The 25,204-nt window shown below is 37.1% G+C and overlaps 1 protein-coding gene across 1 annotated transcript in view; it reads right to left on the minus strand.

Moving 5' to 3' along the window:
• Nucleotides 1-10,707: 10,707 nt before the first annotated feature.
• The window catches only part of LOC100894008 (GATOR complex protein WDR59), a 46,091-nt gene continuing 31,594 nt past the window's right edge, over nt 10,708-25,204 (minus strand). Inside the window, exons 16-25 of the mRNA XM_030975659.1 lie at nt 24,678-24,747; nt 23,303-23,411; nt 22,162-22,307; nt 21,387-21,468; nt 20,776-20,888; nt 20,148-20,262; nt 19,483-19,640; nt 18,394-18,539; nt 17,616-17,732; nt 10,708-12,209 (exon numbers count right to left, since the gene is read on the minus strand). Of these exons, the coding sequence (XP_030831519.1) occupies nt 12,022-12,209; nt 17,616-17,732; nt 18,394-18,539; nt 19,483-19,640; nt 20,148-20,262; nt 20,776-20,888; nt 21,387-21,468; nt 22,162-22,307; nt 23,303-23,411; nt 24,678-24,747 (1,244 nt within the window). The 3' untranslated portion in view covers nt 10,708-12,021. The remainder of the gene's footprint in view (nt 12,210-17,615; nt 17,733-18,393; nt 18,540-19,482; nt 19,641-20,147; nt 20,263-20,775; nt 20,889-21,386; nt 21,469-22,161; nt 22,308-23,302; nt 23,412-24,677; nt 24,748-25,204) is intronic.

Raw genomic sequence — 25,204 nt, forward strand, 5'->3', positions numbered from 1 at the left:
AGCGAAAGACAAAACGAAGAAGACTGTTAAAGTGGTATTTTTACGGCTATTTTCAAGTGTTCATTAGTCTATACTGTATAATTTCACCTTTTGAAATAGTTCAGATATCCCAAGTGTTCTGAGTTAATTATTTTGAAGTGCCGATACAAATACCTGAGCAGAAGAAACATCCTTTGTACCGGTAAAAAGAACACGTGCATTAGGTACCACAAGCATTTATTGTTTAAAAAAAACAAACTTGATTGTTGACAATTATAAATTACGCTATTCATTTGTGTAATACCATATACACGGACATACTGAAAAAACAGCCTTTGGGGCTGAAAGTGTGTATTTACCGTGTCTGAATAAAATCAACAACAACGCAGGCATCATAATATAAGTTTTCCTCTATCTGAAATGACAGAGGTGGATACTCCCCCCCCCCCCCCACTTTGTTGTCCCAAAGAATTGAGGGGGTGGGAGTAGTTATTGTTTTGTAAAAAAACGACATGATATACTATACCCTATTCGATCTACTTAACACTTGCGCTAATGACAAGCGTATCTAAACAAATTAGTGGGTGCACCCGTTATTCAACGCAACGTTTCAACTGATCATTTTGCTCATTCAAGACCCAAGATAATTTATTGTCATGTAAAAAATTCATAAAATTTGTTTTCGGACATTTGAAGATACACACGTTTAAATGAATACACAAATACAAAACAAAATATTTAGAGTTTAACTTGACATTTAACAATTCATTAATCTGAACTCGTCTATATAATTTCACCTTTTGAAATAGTTCAGATATCCCACATATTCTGAGTTCATTATTTTGAAGTGCCGATATAAATACCTAAGCGGAAGAAACATCCCTCGTAAGAAGAACACGTGCATTAGAAAACACGTGCAACACATTCCGAGAAAAATGAATGGCTTCTTTCTATTTTTTACGTATAATAGTCCTATATATTGAAACTATGAAAAACCGGAATTATGTCCCCTTAGGCCTATACGAGAGAGAAAAACACCACATTCCGCAAACGGAAGTTTCGACCGTTTTATCGCGATGGTCCAGGGGACTTCAGTGACGTTGCTAAGCAACCTTACACAATGACGATTTATAAAATCAGTAGATATTACAATAGGCCCGTTTTCACGTGTCAATTTAGTGCGAATCGGATCGCGATGCAAAGATTGATTTTTTTTGGGGGGGGGGGGGGGGGCGACCATTCACACACTGGAAGAAATTTCACTCGACGGCAAGAACGTCCGTACTGCGCATGCGTGAATGTATGCGCGCTGGAATACTGGGATTTAATAAAATAATAATAGTATTCTGCTTTTATGTAGCGATAATTTCTCTAATCAATTTTGGATTCTCATACCATTCACACACACAGCGCCCGGCAAACTATCGCGATTATTCTGACTTCTGCGAATTGGATCGCGATGCAAATCGCGAAGATTAATGAAATTATTCTGTCCACACACGCAAAAAAAAAAAAAAAAAAAAAAAAAATTGGATCGCGATGCAAAATTCGATTATTATTATTTATTTTGTTTTTATTTATTTTTATTTTTTTAATCTCACTTTTTTTCTGTGGGTGTAAAGTCTTCTCTCCCATATTCTCTGTACAGAAAAGTTCATAAATGTCAATTTTTTTAGTTGCTGATGAAGGAAGATATATTTTTGTTCATACAGGGGTCGTGTAGAAATCATGTGGAATTGTTATCCTGGTTATATCAAGGGGCGCATGTCAGATACAATATTTCCTTTAGAGAAAAGAGATATCTTAGATTTTTTTAACATGATGGGAGAGGACCTCGCAAGATCCGTCGAAGCGTTGGCAATTGGTGTTTGATTGATTTAAAGTTTTAAAAATTAACAACTTCCTTATTTTGTATCGGATCGTCTCCAATTCGTCTGCCTCTATTGTAACCAACTTCAGATCAGGGTGAACCCTCATTTTATATCAATTATTCATAATTCGTCGCTGTTTTCACGAAGTGACGGTAGTGAAAAAAAATTGCATTCACTTTGCGTTAAGATTTTCTTCACTACCGTCACTTCGTGAAAACAAGGACGAATTATACCCAAAGAAAAACGTGATTTTATGAAAGAGTTACTTCACGTGGTAATGTTTACACTAATTCATCGTTGGATGTAGGATGCAGAGGTATGAGCAACAGTGTACGAAGAAAGGAATCGGTTTTGTGGCAACAATGCTAAACATGCCTATCGTTAACTTCGAGAAAAAAAGACAATACTTTTGACGGTGTATCTTTAAATACACCCTGATGCATCTAAAAATATATCCTGACAAGTATTAATAGAAAGCGTATACGTTCGCAGCCCGTCTTTAAAAATGTTGAAAGTATAATCAATGAAATTCCAAGACTTCCTTTCTTACCGCACTTGACGTTGGGGCATTATTATAAGCGTGAAAATTAGCAAACCATATTTAGGCTCAAGTATGCCTTTAATCCACGTTTTCTGCTTGCACGTGGCATATGGTGCTTTGGTCGTGTTAATCGTTTCAACGCCGTGTCACAAAAGCCACAAACCCATCGAGAATAATTTAGTTCGATCGGTAAAAAGATATTATTATTCCTTTTCTATGTTGGTTAGTTATTCGTGTCGTCATATAACTGAAAAAACCGTGAGTTTTACCTGATGATATTAAGAGCAATTGAACTAAGCAATTGAACTACCCACTGCTGACGTCGACACGCAACAAGTACAAGGTGAACAAGAAAAGGAGCGTAGGCCTTTGGGCATTCTCTCCAAATAGAAATGCAGTAATATCTCTTAAATTGTTTAGGCTATGTATTGAGGAAGCCTATGCTGCACTGTTGCGTGTAGATATCCAATAAAAGACATCGCTGTATAGGCCTACTACTCGGATGAAGATTAAAATGGGGGGGGGGGGACCAAGATAGATTCAATTTAAAAAAAATATTTTTAGTCAAGGGTTCAGACTGGCCAATAGCCTACAACCTCTAAATAAATCATGATTACGAAATTACGTAAAATGTCAGATCATTAAAATAATTGCATTGTCGATTAAGGGTGACCCTCTGACTGGGGGGGGGGGGGGGTGGCAAAATCTTTGTACCTTCGATATTTATTTTTATTGTGCAGTATTACATTCAGGAAGATTTTAAATCAATATTACCAAACAACATTTCTTCCCAGTTCGGTAGAAGTTGAGTCATGAAGAATGTGATGGATATAAGTCGTCATATTTGAAGGAAATAAGAAGGGGGTGTGGGGAAAAAGAGAAATGGTCTGCGTGATCAATATTGGTATATGAAATACAGATATTTTTGCGTTCACATTTCGGTATTGTTTACTGCATTTCTTTTATCATGAAGGTTTAATAAATAACTTCGTTTCGACGTCCCACATTTATTGCACTTTGCATGTTAATCTTTCGTTATAAGTTAAGAGTTCATCATTAAAGAGGGCTTGAAGTACTATAAAGTATCTGCGTAGATTAAACTGAGAGATTTTGCTTGAGGACTGTGTACTTATATGCAATGCAATTTCGTCTTAAGCCTCCTTAAGGAGAAGGTTGAGTTCTGGGGAGAGATGAAGCAAAACATTGTGAGCGTTTCCATTTTTATTTTGCAAGTGTGAAAGAACATCAGAGAAAAAAATGTTCCCTGAAAAGTATTGCTCTTCAAATGCCTTCATATTCTACATAATGACATGACTTGTAACCGCTTAAAAATGAGGGCCTCATTTTAAGCCACATGTTTATGTAGTCCCATATACATCTTTATGTATACAGTGCTTGTTACTTTTACCGGGACTGGGCTAAATTTATATAAGTTTGATGATTCCAGAAACTTGCAGTACACATCAATACTTATATGCTACATGATCAACTTTTTCTGAACGCGGATTCCACACCGTTTCTTTTACAATGCAATCGCATGACTCTATCTTCAAGTCCTACCTGATGCTTTATCTTTAAATCTACTTTATCTTTAAATCCATGATAGGATTTTTTTTTAAATCTCGCTCCGACTTTTGATAAAGGGAGGTAAATCCGATAGGGGTGAAGAAAATGAACCCCTTCTTTAAATTGGGTCACCAAATAGGACCACGATTGGTTTCTTGTTGCAAAGCTCCCAAAAACGCAACGGATGAAAAGACAAATTCAATGACGTTAGACAAATCTAACACCGGCTTTAATCGGCAAGAAAACAACTTATGTTCACTTCCTGTCAATAGGCCTAAATCCTTCATACGCAGACCATGTTTTTTTTAAAAACCTGTTTTTAAAAGGAAAGCGTGGTATGAATTGGATCTCGATTATTAAAAAAAAAGAAGAGATTTTAGTTTTGCCAAGTCAAAACGTAGTTTGAAAAATGGGGGGGGGGGGGGATGGTATGATCACACTCTTGATTAATACCAGTAAGATAAGTGGCAAGTACGACATGTTTATGTTAGGGCAACGTACGAACGGTGAAGATGCGTGATTAATTATGCTGCACATGAAGATAAACCTCTCGATATGCCTATATTTTTCTCTCTGATTCCACGAATACAATGATCGCACAAAAACTCTTCAGGATTATGTGCAGACTAGGAATGTTGTCCTGGTATCACGTACGGCATACACGGAATCGCCCTTATGCATACAGAATACGAAATGAATAAGAAGGGGCCAACACCCTCGGCCTTGGAAGTAATAAGAACAAGAAAATAAAGAGATAAGGAAAACATTGCCTTTAACCCCCTTCCCCTTATACCACCCGTTGTATAAGTCTTCAAGTTAAGTATTTAACGATTTTTGCTGTTGGTGTAAAATTATATTCTTTTTCTTCTTTCTAGGGGATATTTGCACCCCTACCTCTTCTGACAATCCTAGAGTCATCCCTCTGGAGATGTACTGGGTATTCTCACGAGAAACATGACAAAGGCGTATGCAGATTACAAATAAGTTACCTGGCTCGATCGTGTTTTTATGAATATTCTCAATTCAGAATCCTGGACCCTTTTGACTATAACACAAACCATTAGTTCGAATTGAATCATGAAAAGAAAGACGTGGAAGGGAGGGAGGGAGGGAGGACGGAGGAGAGAAGGAGTGAAGGAGGGAGGAGAGGGGCTGCAGTGGTAGATTCAGGATTTTTCTGGCTGGTATGGGCACGGGGCGGAACACAAACATTTTTGTTGGTGTAAATTTTAACTTGTTTTTAATAGTTTTTGTCCTCCAATTACGCTAGATTGTGTTTTAACGGGGAGGGGGTACATTTGCCCCCCCCCATGCATCTGGGTACCGGCAATGGGTTGAACCTTGTCAACTTAAACATGCGTGATCGGAGTCCGAGTATGTATACACCATGTCAACCACATCGTTGCATAATGGCGAGTACCGAACATAATATGTCAAACTTAAACCGGATATCATCGACAGTAAACATGACTTCATGAATACAAACAAATCGAGCATCCAACGAAAACTGACAGCATGCGAATAGATCTTAAAGGAGAATTAAACTCAGCCCAGCCCTTTAAAGGTACTATGTCCCATTTGCAGGCCAAAAAATGAAAAGGTTAAATTCCAACAGCATTTGAAAGACAATACTAATTTCGAACTTCCCTTAAAAAAAAAGGGGGGGGCCTGAAAATGTCTTTAAGTGAGAAAATAATGACTATTAGTTGCCGAATCGACTTAGGAGCTATAGAGCCAGTAAGTAATAGTCTGATTTTTCAGGCCATTGTCCCGAATTGTCGTACGTTTTATGCTTCGCAAAGATTCAATCAGTTTAATTTTGGCCATTACAAGAAGTGGGTTAATGATTGAGACAAATGCTCATGTACCCTTTACAGCTCATTTTATGTATGTTATTATCAAAGATGAAAAAAGCCAGTCGGTCACTCAATAGTGTCAGTGAAGTCTAGAAAGTAAACAGGTTTCCTTGTATAATTTGAATATTAGGACACTGCTAGTGTTTAAATGTCACAGATAGGACATACATGACATATTTATAGTTCCTGCAAAGTTCTACAGAATTTTATGTTGGCTGCAAAAAGGACATAGTATCTTTAAAGTCTCATAATCGTGTACAGAATAATATTCAAACATGTTTGATACAAAAACTCGCCCATTCGAGCCTTCAGAGGTTGTTTTATTAACTATTTAATATGGTACATTCCGTATCATGGGGGGGGGGGGGGGATTGGTCAAGAATTGATTTTTGTTATGGGGGCTTCAGTTTTTATTGTTTTAGTAGCACACGAGGCTTAAAGCGAACCGCAAACATTGTCATTGATGTAGGTAGAGTAACATTTTTGAATGAAATATTAGCCTACTAACATGCACAAAATCGTGAACAAATTCTCAAACCACAAAGATATTTATGGTTTCTTTGTATGTGTAACTCCAGCTAACAGTAAATTATCCCAAACGTTATTTCATGAAAATAAGACGGGCTTTTTTAAATGTCTACACTTAAATGTTTGAATGGTTTATAGAGCTAATTCATTGATTTTTGACGATTAACATTCACCTGAAGTTTAATTGAATACGGTTGGGAGAATTAAGGAATCGATCGGATCAGTCCCCCCCCCCCCCGAATTGTTATCATTAATGATGGTCTGTTTTCACTCACCCTTTCAGATTATCTTTAATAGTATATTTAGCATTGAAGTCACTACATGTACCTCAGCACCATTTCCCCTCATCTGAACAATGTCACCATGAAAGTCCCTTTAAAATATGTTTATGGATACTCCAAATTGCAGCCACTAAAGCAAAACAGATATAGAATACCGAACTTCACCCTTAATATTTTCAGGAGGAGAAAATGAGAAAATTGTAAAAACTACATGAGATGAGACACAAGTTGAGAAGGTGATTATTTTTTATGAATATTCTAGTTCATTACACATCGTTGCAGAGTGGTAATTACTGGTGTGTGGCAATTATGTAAAGCGTTTATTCACGTTGGATTTATCGAAAGTCAACGTGAGGTACTATATTTACGGACAATACCCTTTAATGAGCTAGATGAAAATAGATTTAATGTCTTAAAGCTTAATAATCCGAAAAGAAACTTAAAATGATTGCCGCCCCCGTAACACAAAATCTTTCACTCTCTATATTATTTGTATGTAATATATTTTGGTTTCCTTTCATTGCAGTCATTCATAACATATCACAATCATTCTGATATTTTTTCCCCTTTTCCTGGCTTTCGTAGCTGTCTCCATATTCATATATATTTGTGTTGTTGTATTCAATTGTAAATGTTTCTCTTTAACTTGTACGCTATGTTTTGTATTTTATATGTTTGTTATGATGTTTTTATGATGTATGAAATAAAGATCGATTCAATCCAATATACCCGTTTACCTAGAAAGATAACGAACACCTCGCTTCGAAACTATAGTGGCAGAACCAGGGGTGAGTACAAGGGCAAAGTGCTCCCGCTCCCCCCCCCCCCAAAAAAAAAAAGGAAGAAGAATAATGCCACGCCCCTACATCGAGTCCTTTGCTTTAAGAATGATTATAATTGTGTTGCAATTTCGTTTTGCTTATATCAAACGTAACCTCATATTCGATATTCTTCTCTATTCAAACCGCAGAAAGCTGATGCTTTGCTGCTTTTGAAACACTTCTAAAAATTAACTTGGGAGGGGGAATTGGGAACTCGGGCACACGATGTAGAATGAAGCTGTCGAAGTCTGTTTATTGTCGTTGCATATAGGCCTACTCATGTACGTTCGAACCACTCGAAAGTGAGCTATTTTCCCATCAATTATTGCGAGTTAGTTATTATTAACTACTTAGTTCAATAAATGTTTTCGTACATTCCCTTATTAATTATTGATATACATTTTTGCATCTATAAGTTATAGGGGGCTGCAATCTACAAGCCTAGCTTTTCAGCAGTCCCCTTCATGACTAACCTGTTGTATATGCCTGTTGTATACACTGTGGACCAATTGCAATTATATCATATAATTGTGAAGTTTCATTGTTTTACTATGTATGTACAATGCAATCTCATGTATTTTATTCTATTTTGTTGGAAATGGAAATAAATGAATAAATCATTGAGTACTATTCTATATGAATACAATTATTGTGGATTTATCAATCTGCACAACAATCTTTCACTAATTTGAAATAGAATTAGAAAAAGCACTTTACATCCAATAAGTCTTCTTTCACGTTAGTTAAATTATGCTTGCCTCTAACCAAAGTATTTAAGCAGCACTACTCTTTAAGACTTTGATGGAAAACGGATTTGTACAGGCGACTTTGCTTTTCAGAACTTTCAAGAACGTTGGCATATTTCCTAGGTTTCCTCATGATAGGCACATGCACTTTACATAAATCGATTATTAACTTCTCATTACATGTGAATGGAAATAAATGAACAATATATTCATGAATATGATAGCCGTAGGGTTACATAGCGGCATACATCTTAACATTATTCATGTAAAATAATCCTTTCAATGTATCACTATAGAAGACTAAATACCGTGAAATCATCATATTTCTGCCTTATCACGTTAATGGATGCAAAATATTTGATCTTCTATTCACAATTTACATTCCACAAACAATGCATAGCGTGCGTCAATAGCAGCGTCATAAGAAGGGAAAGTTGCGGTAATCTACAGATGAAATGCGAGAGAGAAAAGGGTTATATATGAATAATGATAGGGCGTGGAAGGGTGTTGTATCACATTCCTTTTACATTGCCTGTACAACATGTGCCACCTCCCATTTCCTTCTCATTTTCTCTTTTATTAATATATTGAGTTATATTTTATTATTGTCCTTCAACTGACGGGGTAAGGTACCTGTATCGGTATTTATGACACTGTCCACATCCTTTCAAAATCTCTCGTCCACCTAGCCGTGTGCATGGTAATGGGTGATCTAACGTTTCCTCAAGCATCATTCGCTTCCAGGTTTGTGTACCTTTTTTAACGCATATTGGCTACCAAAACTTGAATTTAGCAAGTGAAGCAATTCTATGCTCTCTGTATGACAACCCCAAATAAACAGAGATTTCAGACAAGTGAATAAGGAATCTGAAAACGATCAAACAGAGTTTAAACAAAACAAAAACTTTAGGCAATGTCAATCTCCTTTTCGATCACTCAGATTTCTAATGCTTCGTTTACTTTCATTATATAGTTTAATGTTATATATATATGTAATATAGTATAGTAACAAAATTCTTGCCAAAGCCAGGAAATTAGACTCGACTAGCACTTGTGCTAACTTCTGGTACCCCATTAACAACAAAAGTGTACACATAGATTTCCTTTCGTTTGTATATAAAATACTTTGTAAAACAATGTTTATCTTGTGTATGTGTAATTGTATTTATCTTGTGTTATATTGTTATATCTTGTGTATGTGTAATTGTATTTATCTTGTGTTATATTGTTATATCTTCTGTAATCATTATTGATACATTATGTTTTACTTGTTGTGATTATTGTTGTTAATTAAACTCAAAACTCAAACTCAAACTCAAACTCAATGATGATGCCCCCACACAACTAACATGATGTACTTCTATAAACAATAATAAAAGAGAAAAAAAACTTTCTTGTCTGATTAAAAAGAACCGACTACCGTATGAGCCTTTAAGATTGAGATACATTGGCTCCGTGATTACCAAAACATAGGCAGATACCAGTGGGAAGTCAACATCATCATCATCACTTTTGAAGAAAGCTTTCATTTTATAGCAAGCATATCTAACGAGTTACCAATGTATACAATACATTCAACCAATTTGCACCATACTTCATTCTCTCAACCACAACCCCCTTCTCTCTCTCTCTCTCTCTCTCTCTCTCTCTCTTTCTCTCTCTCTCTCTCTCTCTCTCTCTTGCTCTACATCTCCTATCTCACTCTCTCTCTCTCTATGGCTCGCTCTACATCTCCTCTCTTTCTCTTATTCTCTTTCTTTTTCTTTCAGACACTTTTGCACTACTTCTTTCAATCTTTAGCAATACATACACAAAGACAGATGCAATGTAAATCTAAAAATAAAAATCCAATGCTTCTTATTATGTTATCAACTTTTTTTGTTTTAATATGTGTATATATATATATATTTCAGTTTTGATTAACAAAGTCTTTGGATATCAACATGATACAGATTATAAGAAAATAATGCAATCAATACTTCATACTTATCACACAGGTATTCATCAGTATCAATTACTTAAATTGATATCTTCACAATATAATTTTGGGAAGTTGAAATAGAATCTTGCTTGTGCATGAAGTAAAATAAAAAATGTATGTGATATTTTCAATTCTGTGCCCTTCTACACTGTCGGCAGTGAAAAAAGAAATAGATGAAATATATATATATATCAACAGAAAGTTTGATAAGCCATAGATTACAATAATATCACTTGTACGTTATTTTAGTGTCTGTCAGAAGAGTAATAGCTATCTGAAAAACTTGAAACCTAAAGCTTTAACAATTCAGAACTTTTTTGACCTGAAAACTTGACTTTGCAATGATTAAGCACAGCTTATCGCCTGAGCTTTATAGTCCACTCCAAATGTTATTAAACCGAAACGGAAATTCTTTTTGCCCAATTGATCGTGAGCCCGGCAGCCACTGAGCAGCGCCAGATCGACGTTGCTCTATCCCTTATTGTTGAACGCCAAACAAGGTAGCAACAACTCCCATCTTTTAACGTCTTTTGGTATGATGCGGCCGGGTTTCGAACCCACGACCTCCCGGTTGTGAGGCGGACGCTCTACTGACTGAGCCAACACTCCAGTATAGGCAAGTTGATCGGGTCCACACATTATGTTGTCACCGAAACTGCAGCAAATATGACCCCTGTTGACCGGAATTTCGGAGGGGTGCATAAAATGAGTTTGGTGCATAAAATGAGTTTTTAAGTTGCTTTTGTATTCTACGTTCATACAGCTTTCCATTGATATAAAATTGTATTTTCACAAGATACAGGACATACAGTGAACATGAAATGCTGTCCCGGTGCTCAAGCTTCTGCATACCCATTCAAGAGATAAAACTACTCAAATATGATACAACACTCCTTCAAGTGCATGTATCCTAACTTTGTTGATACAATTTGATTGATGGTGTATTAAACACACATTCTCCATAGACGCCAGCTGAATTACAGTGTACCTCGGTTTTTGGTTTTCAATGGGCCAAGATTGCATGATCGGGCTTGCTCCACATCAAATTCATATATCCTGAGTTTAACAAAACCAACATCTTACCACGGCTGTTCCTAGTTAACTTGACTATTTCATAATGGAAGACAACATAATTTCTTTAAAATACATTTATTTCTATATTTTTAAAATTTATGCATCAGCCAATACTGGATGTGATTTGCTTCTTGAATGAAATCTATATACAGTCAAACCTGTCTATAGCAACCGCCCAAGGGAAACAGAAAAAGTGGTCTTTGTAGACAGGTTCCTTTAGTACACGCTTCAATGAGGAGCCATTTTCAAAGGAAACAAAAAAATGTGGTCTTTGTAGACAGGTGGTCACTAAAGCAGGTTTGACTGTACTTCCTTTAAGCACACAAAGAGTTTGTATGATATCATAGGTATCAAGCAATAGGATTGTTCACACACAGCCATCGAACATCTTTCATACATACAGCCAAGCCAAGTCTGATGTGTCCTCTCAACGTGAACGTGCTATTTGCACTAATGGTTGGTGTGATAGGTGATGAGCGTGAAACATTCCTTTTTCATATCTTATTAAAAATATATATATAACAGCATGAATATGCTCCACACCTGTTCTTGCATGTACAAGGTATTGCAGTGTAAAAACGCTGAAACACCTTAATATTTAGTGTGAACATTCTTCATACTATATGGACGAACAGTCCAATTATCTATCACTCTCTTAGCACTAACGTGATAGGTTGTGGAAATGATACGTTCTGGTCGGCATCAACGTGGAGTAAACATCATATTCTTAAATGTAGAGTCAAGCGTGAACATGCTCTTCTGAGGCACATCCAACTATCATCTCTTCGCACTAACGGTGGGCATGATAGGGGATGAGCACGAGACATCCTGTTCACACGCTCTCTGCGACTCGCGTTCACACACACAGCCGCATCCGGTGGGACACATCTTTTCCAGTTTGAACCAGTCTAGCATGTGTTGTGTGTGACCTCCATGGCCGCAAAACAAACAGAAGATTGAGGCACCTAGGAATGGGAAAAAGAGAACATAAAAAAACAGGTTTTCAATTTTTAAAGTAAAACATGAAGGTACATGTAGATGAAGATTGATCAGACATAAAAGCCCAACTTAACCTAGGAGGTTTCTTAAAGGTGAAATTCAAAGAAAATCACAAATATGTCAACTAATGTATCACTAGAAACTGGTAAGCTAACAGATGGACATCGTACAAGTTTTAGGTCAACTACATATCGGGTGATTTATAAAAATACAAAAACAACCACCTCCATAGCAGCTGGGATATACGAGAGAATCGCCAGAAAAATAACGATGTTTTAATGACATCACAATATGGACCAATACTGCCCAAGCAGACGACATCCCATAAAGAATGAACATAATTGCAAAGCTATTATTTGTCAATTTAAAAAAAAAAATGTTATTGTATATAAATGTAATGGCATGTCAAACGATTCAAAAAGGGATATGGCCGATTCTGATAACTAAAATCTCTTGCTTGTAAATACACAGGATAGGGGTTAATTAACAATCAAAGAAAACAGACTTTCAAATTGAAAACCCCCCGGAATGATATTAAGGACGGCATTTGTTCCCTCTTGGAACGCCGAATATACCGCGGTATGTGCAGCTGAATATACAATGGTGTCTTATTTTGTTTACAAGCGACAGATTCCTTTATTTTTGTATCACTGCATTTGTCATCAAAATAAAACCATGCGCGGGGTTTAGAGTGAGGCAATAGATTATACATTTAGCCTGGCGGTAGTGAAGTAAGTGAAAGGACTCAAGAAAAGACGAAAACACAGGCACTGAAAATGTGTGAGATGTCATGGGACATCGTCCGCTTGTGCAAATCATGTCCATACTGTGATCTCACACATCTCAGCAGCGTGCGGAGAGCTCTTCAGGTGCTATGCCGGGGCTGTATCTAAGCGTTTTGTAATTTATAATAATCATTACTTTGAATGTTTTCAAGCATTAAATTTTGATAACCTTGTTGAATCAAAGTTTCAACTTTGCAATAATGAAAATAATGTTAGTTTTTAAAATCAATGAATATCTACTTTAAGTTAGGGTTTAAACCTTTAAACAAGCATTGTACATGTGTCATGTGTCCTCGTGTACAGTGAAAGTGATTTTGTTTTAATCCACAAACCACCATCAGATCTCATGGCCCTGCCCTTTTCTTCAGTGAATCAGTGGTTGCCTCATTAACCTTTATAAAACAAGAATATCAAAAACATTTAAGAAATCCTAGAACTGACGCATTACAGGCTACTTTATGGCTTCATTAATTGAAGATAAAATGAAATCTCAAGATTTTGTTGCTCCTGAATCTTCTTTTAATCAACGGGGAAACCCCCTATGATCCCATAACCTTGCCCTTTCTCAAGTGAATCCAGTGTTGTCGCATTGGCCTTTATGAAACTTTTACCTTATGAAACAAGAATTTTAAAAGCATTTAAGAACTGACGCATTACAGGCTACTTTATGGCTTCGTTTATTGAAGATAAAGGTTAAGACTGGATAAAAGGCTTGTTATCAAATGTTTTCCCTCTCCAGTACTCAACCTTCACTTTCACAAGGAGTGTCTGGCATAGAAAGTCGAGAGTTCGAGCAACTTCCAAAATCACGTACATCTTGACTTTTTTTGACAAAAATATGTAATTGAAACGTTTTAAAAAGAAATAAAGAGAAGAAATGTAAAAAGAAAAACTGTGAATGGAAATGGAAATGGATAAGGCTCCTTTTGTGATATTTCATATTGTGATTTACACAAATCCCAAAATCAACTTTGATTTTGAATAGCTTGAGTATCTTAATGATATGTAATTTTATATTTTTAAAAGAGTCTTGAAATTACAGGTTATGTTGTGATGGAATAAAAGTTGCAAATTATTCAAACGGGACTGTGGATCCCAAGGTCCGCGGTTTAAGTCCCGCCGCGGCACTAATGTCCTTTGGCAAGACATTGATCTACATTTGCCACTCTCCACCCAGGTGTTAAAATGGGTACCCGGTAGGATGCGAAAGTTAATGTGGTTGGATTAGCAAATGGCGCTTGTAAAATGGCGACTGGCTGGAATACTCCCCAGGGAGTGAAAAATATGCATACATTGTGTTGCGGGTAAGCCTGAATCCAATGACCGGGGTAATAATATGTTCCGCGCCTAGAAACAAAGTATTAGGCGCATTATAAATGTGAGCTATTATTATTATTATTATTATAATTTGATAATCATGCACGTACAGTTAACAACTAAATTATTCATACCTTTACTAAGTTTTGTCATTTTTTGAGTACCGGTATGTGAAAAATTAATTTGTCCCCATTTACGTTTCGTGAGAATTTGACACATTAAAGAATAAATCTAAAACTCTAAAAGTATGCAACGAAGGCTCTAATTCAACCAATCCAACTCTCATTCTTGAGTTACGAAAAATACAACAACAAAAACGTCAAATTTACAATGGAAATGAATATTTCAGTTGTCAACTATGTTGTATATTTCTCGTGGCGTAATGTGTGCTTGAAAATACATGTAGATAGCCTTTTTGTCACATATTTGTGACACTGGCCCAGCAGGAGTTCGTTAGCCCTTCATTTGAAGAAGGTGAAGCCGTACGATAATTCTGACAGTATTTTCATGGATTTTCATGACGAAGGAACGCATCAATGGGGTCAACCAGTCAAGAAACTTTATAGGCATTCATGATCAAAGTTGCTAAATCAGTTCAAAACCAGGTCAATTACTACCAACTTGCTGTATAACAAGTTATACTCTTCAGATATATATTCTCATTGTATACTTCTTAGGCAACCGTGAGTTTTAGAAATGAGATAATAACAGGAAAAAAGTTCTCACCAAGTTAAATCATCATTAAACATACATATGAATTTTACCTTCCAAACAATTCAGGAAAAAATACACAATAGCTGAGTAACAAGCAAGAAAGATACAGAAATCAGATGAGTGGTCCCAACTGTTTATATCACCTATTATCCGTTTCTATAAATGAGATTTAATATAGGTTTTAGTTAGTTTGTACAATATATATATTTTCTAGTCCAAACAATTCATCTACTTGTGATAAACAATGCAAAGTTACTTTGAGCCTGAGTTACTTTGAACCTGTTTCTTCTGAACTGCGAGTCCCTGACCAGGGGGTGTTTCACAAAGATCCTAAGTTGAACTTATCTCTAAGTTGGACTTAACAATTATGGAAAGCTGTTAGCATCTTCGAAAATAATTTGTAAAAGTTATTTTAAAAGGTACAAAATGTCGATTCAAATCATTCATATTTTTGCTTTTAAATATATTTTATTTTATGGCTACAAATGGCTCTCCATAATGTTTAAGTCCAACTTAGAGTTAAGTTCGACTTGGGATCTTTGTGAAACACCCCACAGAACTCTGACTTAGATTTTTTCGTTTTTTGTAAACAGAATAAACTTAATGACCTTCAAGCTAAATAAATACCAAAAAAAATCACAAAACATGTTGACTCTGAGCTTGGCAACGATATGTTAACCTTCTATATTTCTATGATCCCAGAAACCCTACAACCAACATCATACAACATTGCCCTTTTGCTTCAATGACATTCTATTTGTTTCACTGATCTTCTGCCTCCTTTTTTATGTTAAAGATGAAGTTGAGTTCTGGTCATGCGATTGCATTGTGAAAGAAACGGTGTGGAATCGACCAGAAAAGATTTATCATCTAGCATATAAAAATTTGTGTGTATTGCAAGGTTCTGGAATCATCAAAATGATAAGAAATTGGCCAAGTCTTGATAAAGTTACAAACACTGTACACAAAAAGATGTATATGGGACTACACGAACACGTGGCGTAAAAAACCTACCCCCCCCCCCCCCCCCCGAGTTTTACGATGTACATGACATATTTAGAATATGAAGGCATTTGAAGAGCCATGCTTTTCAGGGAACATGTCTTATCTGATGTTCTTCCACACTTGCATAATAAGAATGATAACGCTCACAAATTATTTTTCACCTCTTCCCAGAACTCAACCTTCTCTTTAAGGTCACAACTCATTTTTATTTTTCACCGTCAAAGTATCAGTATTACAGAGGTGTTGTGGTACGATGGATAAGGCTCTGGACTGTGAACCACAAGGTACAGGGTTCAAATCTCTGCTGCAGCACTATTAAATGGCCTTTGGAAAGACAGTAATCTAAATCTACATTTGCCACACTCGACCACGGTGTAGTAGTTGGCTTCCTGGCACGATGTACTCCTTTAATTATTCCTTGAGTACAGTGCAGGACTGAGCGCTATACTGTTGCCGGAGCTAAAGTTGGGGTAGTGATATGCTACGTCCTTTGGAAGCTCAAAGAGATGTTATATCATAATGTCATATGCGCTATACAATCCTCCTCCTCCTCCTCCTCTTCCTCCTCCTCCTCCTCCTCCTCCTCCTCCTCCTCCTCCTCCTCCTCCTCCTCCTCCTCCTCCTCCTCCTCCTCCTCCTCCTCCTCCTCCTCCTCCTCCTCCTCCTCCTCCTCCTCCTCCTCCTCCTCCTCCTCCTCCTCCTCCTCCTCCTCCTCCTCCTCCTCCTCCTCCTCCTCCTCCTCCTCCTCCTCCTCCTCCTCCTCCTCCTCCTCCTCCTCCTCCTCCTCTTCTTCTTCTTCTTAGAGATTTAAAATTAGACAAAAATGAACCCATGCACTGTGGATCCTCCCATCAATACTTCAGATTCATGAATAGTCAAGTCCAAGGTATTTTGTCCCGTACATTACGAACAACATCTTCAATTTAATATATCCGATGACTGATATAGTTTGAAAGCCCAGCTTGGACATGGATCAGCCCATATATACCTTACAGGGTACATTAACAGGACATCTATATTTAACCCTAAATGGTACACTAACAGGACATACGTTCTAAAAACAATATAACTAATTAAACTAATGAATAAACCTATTGTTTCTTGAGAGGCCTATAAGTTTCCTCTGCTTGCAAACGTACGTAGAGGGCAGTAATTCTATTGTTCAAACGCTAACAGGACATAAAAATGTCCTGTTAATGACCATGTCTACTTAATGACTCATTTTTTAACTACATATGTCCTAACGACGCTGTAGGGATTTATATTGTCGCTGTTTTCACGAAGTGATGGTAGTGAGGAAAATCGTAACGCAAAGTATATGCAATTTTTTTTCACTACCGTCACTACGTGAATACAGCGACGATATGTCATGTAATACCATTGGTGTAAATATATGTAACACATTGTCTTCAGTCCTAACATAATTTTCTTACTCCAAGCACGTTCTTCAGAGTCCAAACACTGTTCTCAGTCCAAGCACAATCTTGACAGTCTAAACACTTTCATCTTCCAGTAACACATTGTATAGTTCTTGAGTGGGATTATACTCACCTCTTACGGCCACATGGCAGATGGAGCACTCAAAGGCATACTTCTTACACTCCTTGCACTGAACCGACATGGACCTCTTCTTACATCTACGACACACGATACCAAAGTCTGAGAAATCTGAAAGGAAAGAGTGAGCAAAATATATTAAAAGAGCGTTCTAGATCAAAGTCTGGAAAACCTGCAAGGAAACAATCTTCCAAAAAGAATGCTGATTAAACAGAGAGACTACTTTCAGAGACACAATATAAAGTGGCCTGACACGTGGGGGGGGGGGGGGGGTACATGTAGTCACCCAGGGGGGGGGGGGGGTCACTATTTCCAGGTGGTCACTAGAGTAGATTTGAATGAGAAAGACGATCCAGAGGACAGAAGGAAAGCAGTCTTCAGTGACATGTGGTATTCATCAACAAAATGCTGTTCAGGCAAAATGAGAAAGATACAGGACTGCTTAATGAAAAAGATTTCACACAGGTAAATTTTATGTAAATGGCATGGAAAAGATCTAAAAAAGACCCATCATATACCTTCTTGCTAATTTTTAAAAATAAACTAAAATAAACTAAAAAGTCAACAAAACATAGCTGAGAGAGCGCCTGGATCGCTCTGGGTACGACATATATCAAAAGAGGTCTGCTCTAGCATCAACATGTAGAATAATCTACATGCACTTGTAGAGGACGCCCATTGGATAGGATTTAAAGTTATAGGTCCCCTACTATCACATAGTCCTACATGTACTTGGGTCAACATGAAATGAAACATTGACAGATGATCCAACCTAGCTGAGAGCGCCTGGATCGCTCAGGATATGACATGTATTTGAGGAGTTCTGCTCTGGCGTCTAGGAGATTCCACTTGTACAGGATGTCGGCATACTTCTTCTTGAACTTGTCCAGTTGGTGTCTCTGTGAAGGATCGATCAGCCTATAGAATGGACAACAAAATAAGCAGAATGGACATTCACTATTAAAAAGATCAAGGTGTTTTTAGCTGTGCTATTGATATAGCTACTACTGCAAGTGTTAAAGCCCCACTGTACTACTTGTAGCTACTTGCTCCCTCTATATAGAAAACAATGCCTAAGCGGTGCCCGTTAGTCCCCATGATCCTCTTTTTGTATGTTAATTGAGAGCTGAGTTGATGAGATAACCACCTGTCAGTGACCATGCTGGGTGGTCTAATCCCTCTTGGCCAAACTAGTACAGTCAGGATTTATTACTAAGGCTAGTTCTGAAATTAAGGCTAGTTCTGAAATTGATGCTACCAATGCTAGTGCTAATACTACCGCTGTTTGTACTACTGCTGCTGATATCACTACATGTACTACTAATTCATCTACTACTTCTCTATCCAATACAACTAATACTGCTAGACTTAAAGTTCTCCTGTTACTGCTTTCGCTACTGCTACTACTACTGTGAGCACTAGTGCTAGAACTTCTATTGCTGCGATTGGGATTACTACTACTACTACTACTGCTACTACTACTACAATAACTACTACTACTACTACTACTACTACTACTACTACTGCTACTACTGCTGCTGCTGCTACTACTACTATACTACTACTACTACCACTACTACTACTACTACTACTGCTAACGCCGCTGGTGCTACTGCTGCTATACTGCTAATGCTGCTACTACTACAACAACTACTACTACTCCTACTACCACTACTACAACAACAACTACTACAACTACTACTTTGCTACTACTACTACTTCTACTATACTGCTACTGCTAATGCTGCTACTACTGCTGCTACTACTACTACTACTACAACAAATACTACTACTACTATACTGCTACTGCTACTGCTACTGCTAACACTGCTACTACTATCATTTGTAAATGGCCCCTCACTGCATATTGGCTCTGTGGATGTCCTTTTCCATCTCTTCTGGATTTCTGGCTTGGCCAAACTTGTAGTCGTCAGGTGATTCGGGAAGACTCGAATGACCGTAGCCGTCGATTATCCAGTCTGGGCTGAACATGGAGTCAGAATCAGGGGACACAAAAAACTGCAAAACAAAGAGAACAGGTAAAATGAGTCAAAGAGAAGGTTAAGTTCAACTTTATCTTCAAAATAAGGGGGAAACAAGAACAAGAAGGAGGAGAAGGAGTGAAGGGACAAGGAGGAGAAAGTTGAAAAGGAGGAGGAGGTAAAGGACAAGGAGGGGAAAGTCGTGGAGGAGGGGAAGAGAACAAGAATAAGGAGGAACAGAAGGAGGACAAGTGAAAGGACATGTAAGAGAATGTGGAGGAGCAGGGGAGAGAACAACAACAACAACAACAACGACGAGGAGGAGAAGTGGTGGAGGAGGAGGAGGAGAAGGAGTGAAAGTCCAGGGGGAGAAATATAAGAAGGACAAGGACAAGAAGAAGATAGAGGAGGAGGACGGGAGGAGAACAAGAACAAGAACAAAATTATAAACAAGATCAAGAAGAAATACAAGAAAGGAGAAGTTTTGGTCTTTCAAGACAAACGTATGCATAGGTTGTGAAGAAATAATGCTACACTGACCCACCCTCTGAATGGAAGGACTATTCATGGCATCACCCCTGGGTCTGGTGTTCTCACCAAACACACAAGACAGCATGGCTAACGTCTGGACATCATGGATAGAGCTGTAGTGGTCCATTCTGAATTGAAGAAAAGAAAGGGCAGTGGAGTTAAACACCAAATATGTTTAAAATAGTGAAATTTGATACAGAGACGCTATTCTAAACTAAAAATCATAGATAAAATCGGTAAAACCCTGAAAAGTAAAGGTATAGTACAGTTAAATCATGAATGAAAACAACAATTGACTTCATAAAACTTGATGGCTTTCAACATACCTGTGATTAAATTTCTCTTTAATATTCAGGTTAACATTGAGCCATTGTCTTCCTCTGTCCAGCATTTTTAATTGCTAAATATGATAATAGAATTAAATTTGGAGACTATTTGAATACAATATCAGCAATGAACAAAGAGAAAGAGAGTGTGAGAGAGAGAGACAGAGAGAGAAAGAGAGTGAGAAAGAGAGTGAGAAAGAGAGAGAAAGAGAGTGAGAAAGAGAGAGAGAGAGAGAGAGAATGAGATAAGAATGATAAATACAGAGCAAGTGAACAGGAAAGAGATGGAGACAGAGAAAGATAGTGTTGACTTACAGAGACTTGAGTAATTGTCTTCCCATAGGATGTTTTGCCCAGGGTCTTTCATGATCAGGGGAGGAATATGGACTCAACTTAGGACTGCTGGCAAGGGAGGCCAGAGACCATACCTGGACAAAGAAACACAAGAAACAAGATACATGGAGGTCAATGAGCTCTTGGTCTCTCATGAAAAAGTAGAATAATCAAATTAAGAGTGCTAGCAAAGGGACCTGGGACCATACCTGTACAAAGAAACACAATGAACAAGATACATGTAGGCAATGAAACACATGATAGGAGTGCAAAATCAACTTAAGAATGATGGCAAAGAAAGCAAAATATTATATATATATATATATACACAAAGAAACACAAGGATCAATGTTATGATGTTTAGTGAAGGGCCTTTTATGATCAGGGTAGAGGTATGGATCCAACAACTTAGGACTGCTATTAAGGTAGGCCAGAGACCATACCTGTACAAAGCAAATCATAGAACAATGCATATTCTGATCTTGATCTGAACATTATCATCTCAAAATTGGAAAAAGAATTTATATAACTCAATTACAAGGTAAACCAAATGTCTTTGATAATCACAAAAATGGCCACTTCAGTCATCTCACCTGCAATAGATCTTTCCTTCCTACAGCTGCTGCAGCATTAGCATTGAGAGAACACATCCTAGGCACGTCATCAGGAATCAACCTGAGAAAACAAGAGAGAGAGAGAGACAAGGAGATACAGAGAATGAAAGAGAGAGAAAGATTGAGAGTGAAAGAGAGAGAGAGAACTTAATAATGTCTTTATGGTGGTGCATTGTGTGGAAAGTCTAAGAGTAGCCACTCGAGCATACAAATGGTAAAACAAATATTTGGCTTTTTCATTTTGTGTATTTCAGATATTTTAAAGAAACACTTCAATGGATTCATCAGCAACATTGTTGACTTGATGGTTGTATTTTTGGAATTGAGTGTGATCAACATAACCACTGTCATCACTTTGAATATTAAAGAACTCGATTGATAAGACAAATTACTGATGTGATCTCAAGCACCATCAACATAACCATCAACATCTTCATTTTCAAAGTCATCATCATCATCATCGTCAGCAGCAATATCATCATCATCATCCCTATCAACATCACCATCATCATCATCAACATCTCCATTTTCATAACCATCATCATCATCAAAATCATCATCACCACCATCACCATCATCATCACAATCTTTATTTTCATAACCATCATCATCATCATCATCAAAATCATCATCATCATCATCACCATCGTCATCACCATCATCATTACCACCATCACCATCATCATCAACATCTTCATTTTCATAACCATCATCATCATCAAAATCGTCATCATTTTAACCCTGCATGGCTTACACGTAAGTTTCCGCTAATTTCTGGTGGATGGGCAGGAGACAGGATGTATCGAAGACGAACACCGTACCACATGCCTGCGATGTGGAGGTCGATATCTGAGTCACATCAGAGTTTTTCCTGCGATGCTTACCTCCTCTTCTGTGTTTCTGTTGAAGGTAGGTGAATACGCATGTCGTAAGTATACAATATACAATTTTATGCAGGTTTCACCTATTCTTAAACCTGATGGATCCTTAGTGATTCTAATAATAATACTATTCAGTTCTTGTATAGCGCATAATACGTTATGAAATAACATCTCTATGTGCTTCCAAAGACCTTTGGAAATGATTACCCTAGCTTTAGCTCTGGCAGCCGTACCGGTATTCAGTGCACAGTGCATTTCAAGGAATAATCCTACTAGGTACACATTTACCTCACCTGGGTTGAGTGTGGCAAATGTAGATTAATGTCTTGCCAAAGGACATTAGTGTCGCTGCGAGACTCAAACCGCCGACCTTTAGATCCACAGTCCGGTGATATCCACTCGACCACGACACCTCTGATAATCAGACTTTATAAAAATGTTCTTCTTAGGAGCCCGATCTTGTACAAGCTTTGCATTTTATTGGGGCTCCTCATATATGCCATTGTTTTTTTTTAGTGTCTGTCATATCTTCATTTCTCTTGAGACACCTCGCTTTTTACCGTACATTTAAGTTATCTACTCGTTTGTGTTACTCAACAGTTTGTATGAATCTGGACCCTGTATCATAAAGGGTTGCAATTAATTGTAACTTATTTGTAATTGATATCAATCGCAACTACATACATACATGTAAGAGATAGGAGACCGTAAACTTGGGATTGATTAGAGGACTTGTGATTGATTTGTATCAATTGCAACTTTTCATAACTATTACTACTATTGAGATACATTTATTCATAACGGGTGAATGAAGTAATTTGCATAAAAGGTGCTTCAAGAAGGAAAATGCATACATTTTGTTACATTACGAAAAGTAGACTACTGAAAGGAACATCAAAATACCCAAAGTCCTTTGGAGACGTTATATCATGCGATATGCGCTTTACAATATCGGCATATTATTTATTATCATCCATTCAAGACAAAAGGGTTCCATTAAGAGTTAACACTTACATTTTCTCTTTCTTTGTAGAACCTAGCGATTGATAAGCCTTCTTGGTTCTCTTTCCTAGTGCTTTGGATGTTCTGCTGCCCTCGGTGCTGACTCAGTGCCGACAGCGCCCTAGGAAAAGAAATGGAAGAATGAATTAAACTATTTAACTGGAATGACTGAATGCATTGTTTCAACTGTAGGGCCTCCATGGAAAAAAGTATTGAACTACTGATGGAGCCACCCTACTAAAACAAGACTAATAAATAAATAAATGAAAAAATAAACTGAATAGCAACGTTTATTGCACTACACTGGCTTCCTGTGAAACAAAGAATTCAATATAAATTTTTTTTTCGTTATTGTGGAAGGCAATGCAACGGATCTGCCCCCTGTTGTACACTTCAGACATGCTTTAATCCCCTATAATCCTCGAGCAAATTTGCAATCATCAGGTAAATATCTGCTTGAGAGTTTTTTAAATTCATGTATATTTCCAACAAAACATTACAAATCAATTATAAACATTTACAACAAATTTAGAAGTACATATTGGAAACAAAGGGGTTCACTAAAAAGCAATGCTTGTACACGAGTCCTCAAAAACGTTCTCTGCTTGGTGATAGATGATGGATTGTTTTTGCACGGGATGTGGAACAGTCTTCCTCAGTATCCTCACTCTTGTGACCTGGGGGGGGGGGGGGGGTGTTTCATAAAGCGGTGCGTAAAGTTACGCATGACTTTACGAATGACTTGAATATGAAGAGCTAAATGGGATTCTCAAATATTTTAGATTGCATAAGATTAAGTTGAAATATGCAGATGTAGAATAACCTTATCATTATTAACAAAACATTTTAATGCAAAGTGTATTTTCGGCTACAATTTAATTGAGATTATGGGAAATACAGTCCCACTTTGTTAAAATGTCAGGAAAAACTTTGGGCGTCCCCAAATATGGCTCAAATTCTATCGTATAAAGTCAGAATCTAAGTTTTCTCACCCTTTTTTCCATACATATATGTTGTAAGAATTAGTTTATAGCTTTTCTTTAGAAGTAGGATCATTGAATCACCGACTGATACATGTTATTAAATAATTCAATATATATTTCAGTTTTGCAGATGTTCTTTTAAAGAAAAGTAAACATTAAAGCGTAGCTATTCGACTTACTTCAGAATTGGAAACATTTGGTTGTCAAATTCGATTCTATATGTCAGAATCTATATTTCTCACACTTTTTGCCATACAATGTGATATATATATTGTATATGGGTTTATAGGTTTTCCTTAGAAGTTGAATAATTGACTCACCGACTGATCCATTTTATTAAATAATTCAATTTATATTTCAGTTTTAAAGAAAAGTAAACATTAAAGAGTAGCTATTTGACATACTTTGGAGTTGCCTGGAAGATAGTACTTGATTTCTTCATACTGTTGGGTCTGGTGAACATTACTAGTTTGTCTGAATGAAAAGAAAAAAATATAATAGGATGGTAGGAATACAGCATTATTCATATCGAGGGTTTAGTGACGCAAAGACGTAACTCCATATTTTGCCAAAATGAGTATTTGATATAAAAATGTTCAGAAAAATGTGGGCTTTCCAGGAAACACATAGACTTAACTCCACCCAACACCCCCATTGAAGTCAATGGCAAGTGAAACATAGACTTAACTCCTTAAGGCCCAAGTGCTCAGTGACACATAAGCCACTTATTCTCAAAATGGAGTTACGTCTTTGTGTCACTGACCCCTCGATATGTTCTTCATTGTTGAAGGATGAGCAGATTCTTCATGTCACAAAATATAATAAATAATCCCTTATTCTTCTCTTTCTCTCTCGGTTCATCTGTCTCTCAATCTCATAGTGAATGGGTTAAAAACTCTTTGTGTGAGGTTGCTTGAGCTAAAGCCAGGGT

This window comes from Strongylocentrotus purpuratus, unplaced genomic scaffold (genome assembly GCF_000002235.5).
Source record: "Strongylocentrotus purpuratus isolate Spur 01 unplaced genomic scaffold, Spur_5.0 spur5_scaffold_8, whole genome shotgun sequence".
NCBI lineage: Eukaryota > Metazoa > Echinodermata > Echinoidea > Camarodonta > Strongylocentrotidae > Strongylocentrotus > Strongylocentrotus purpuratus.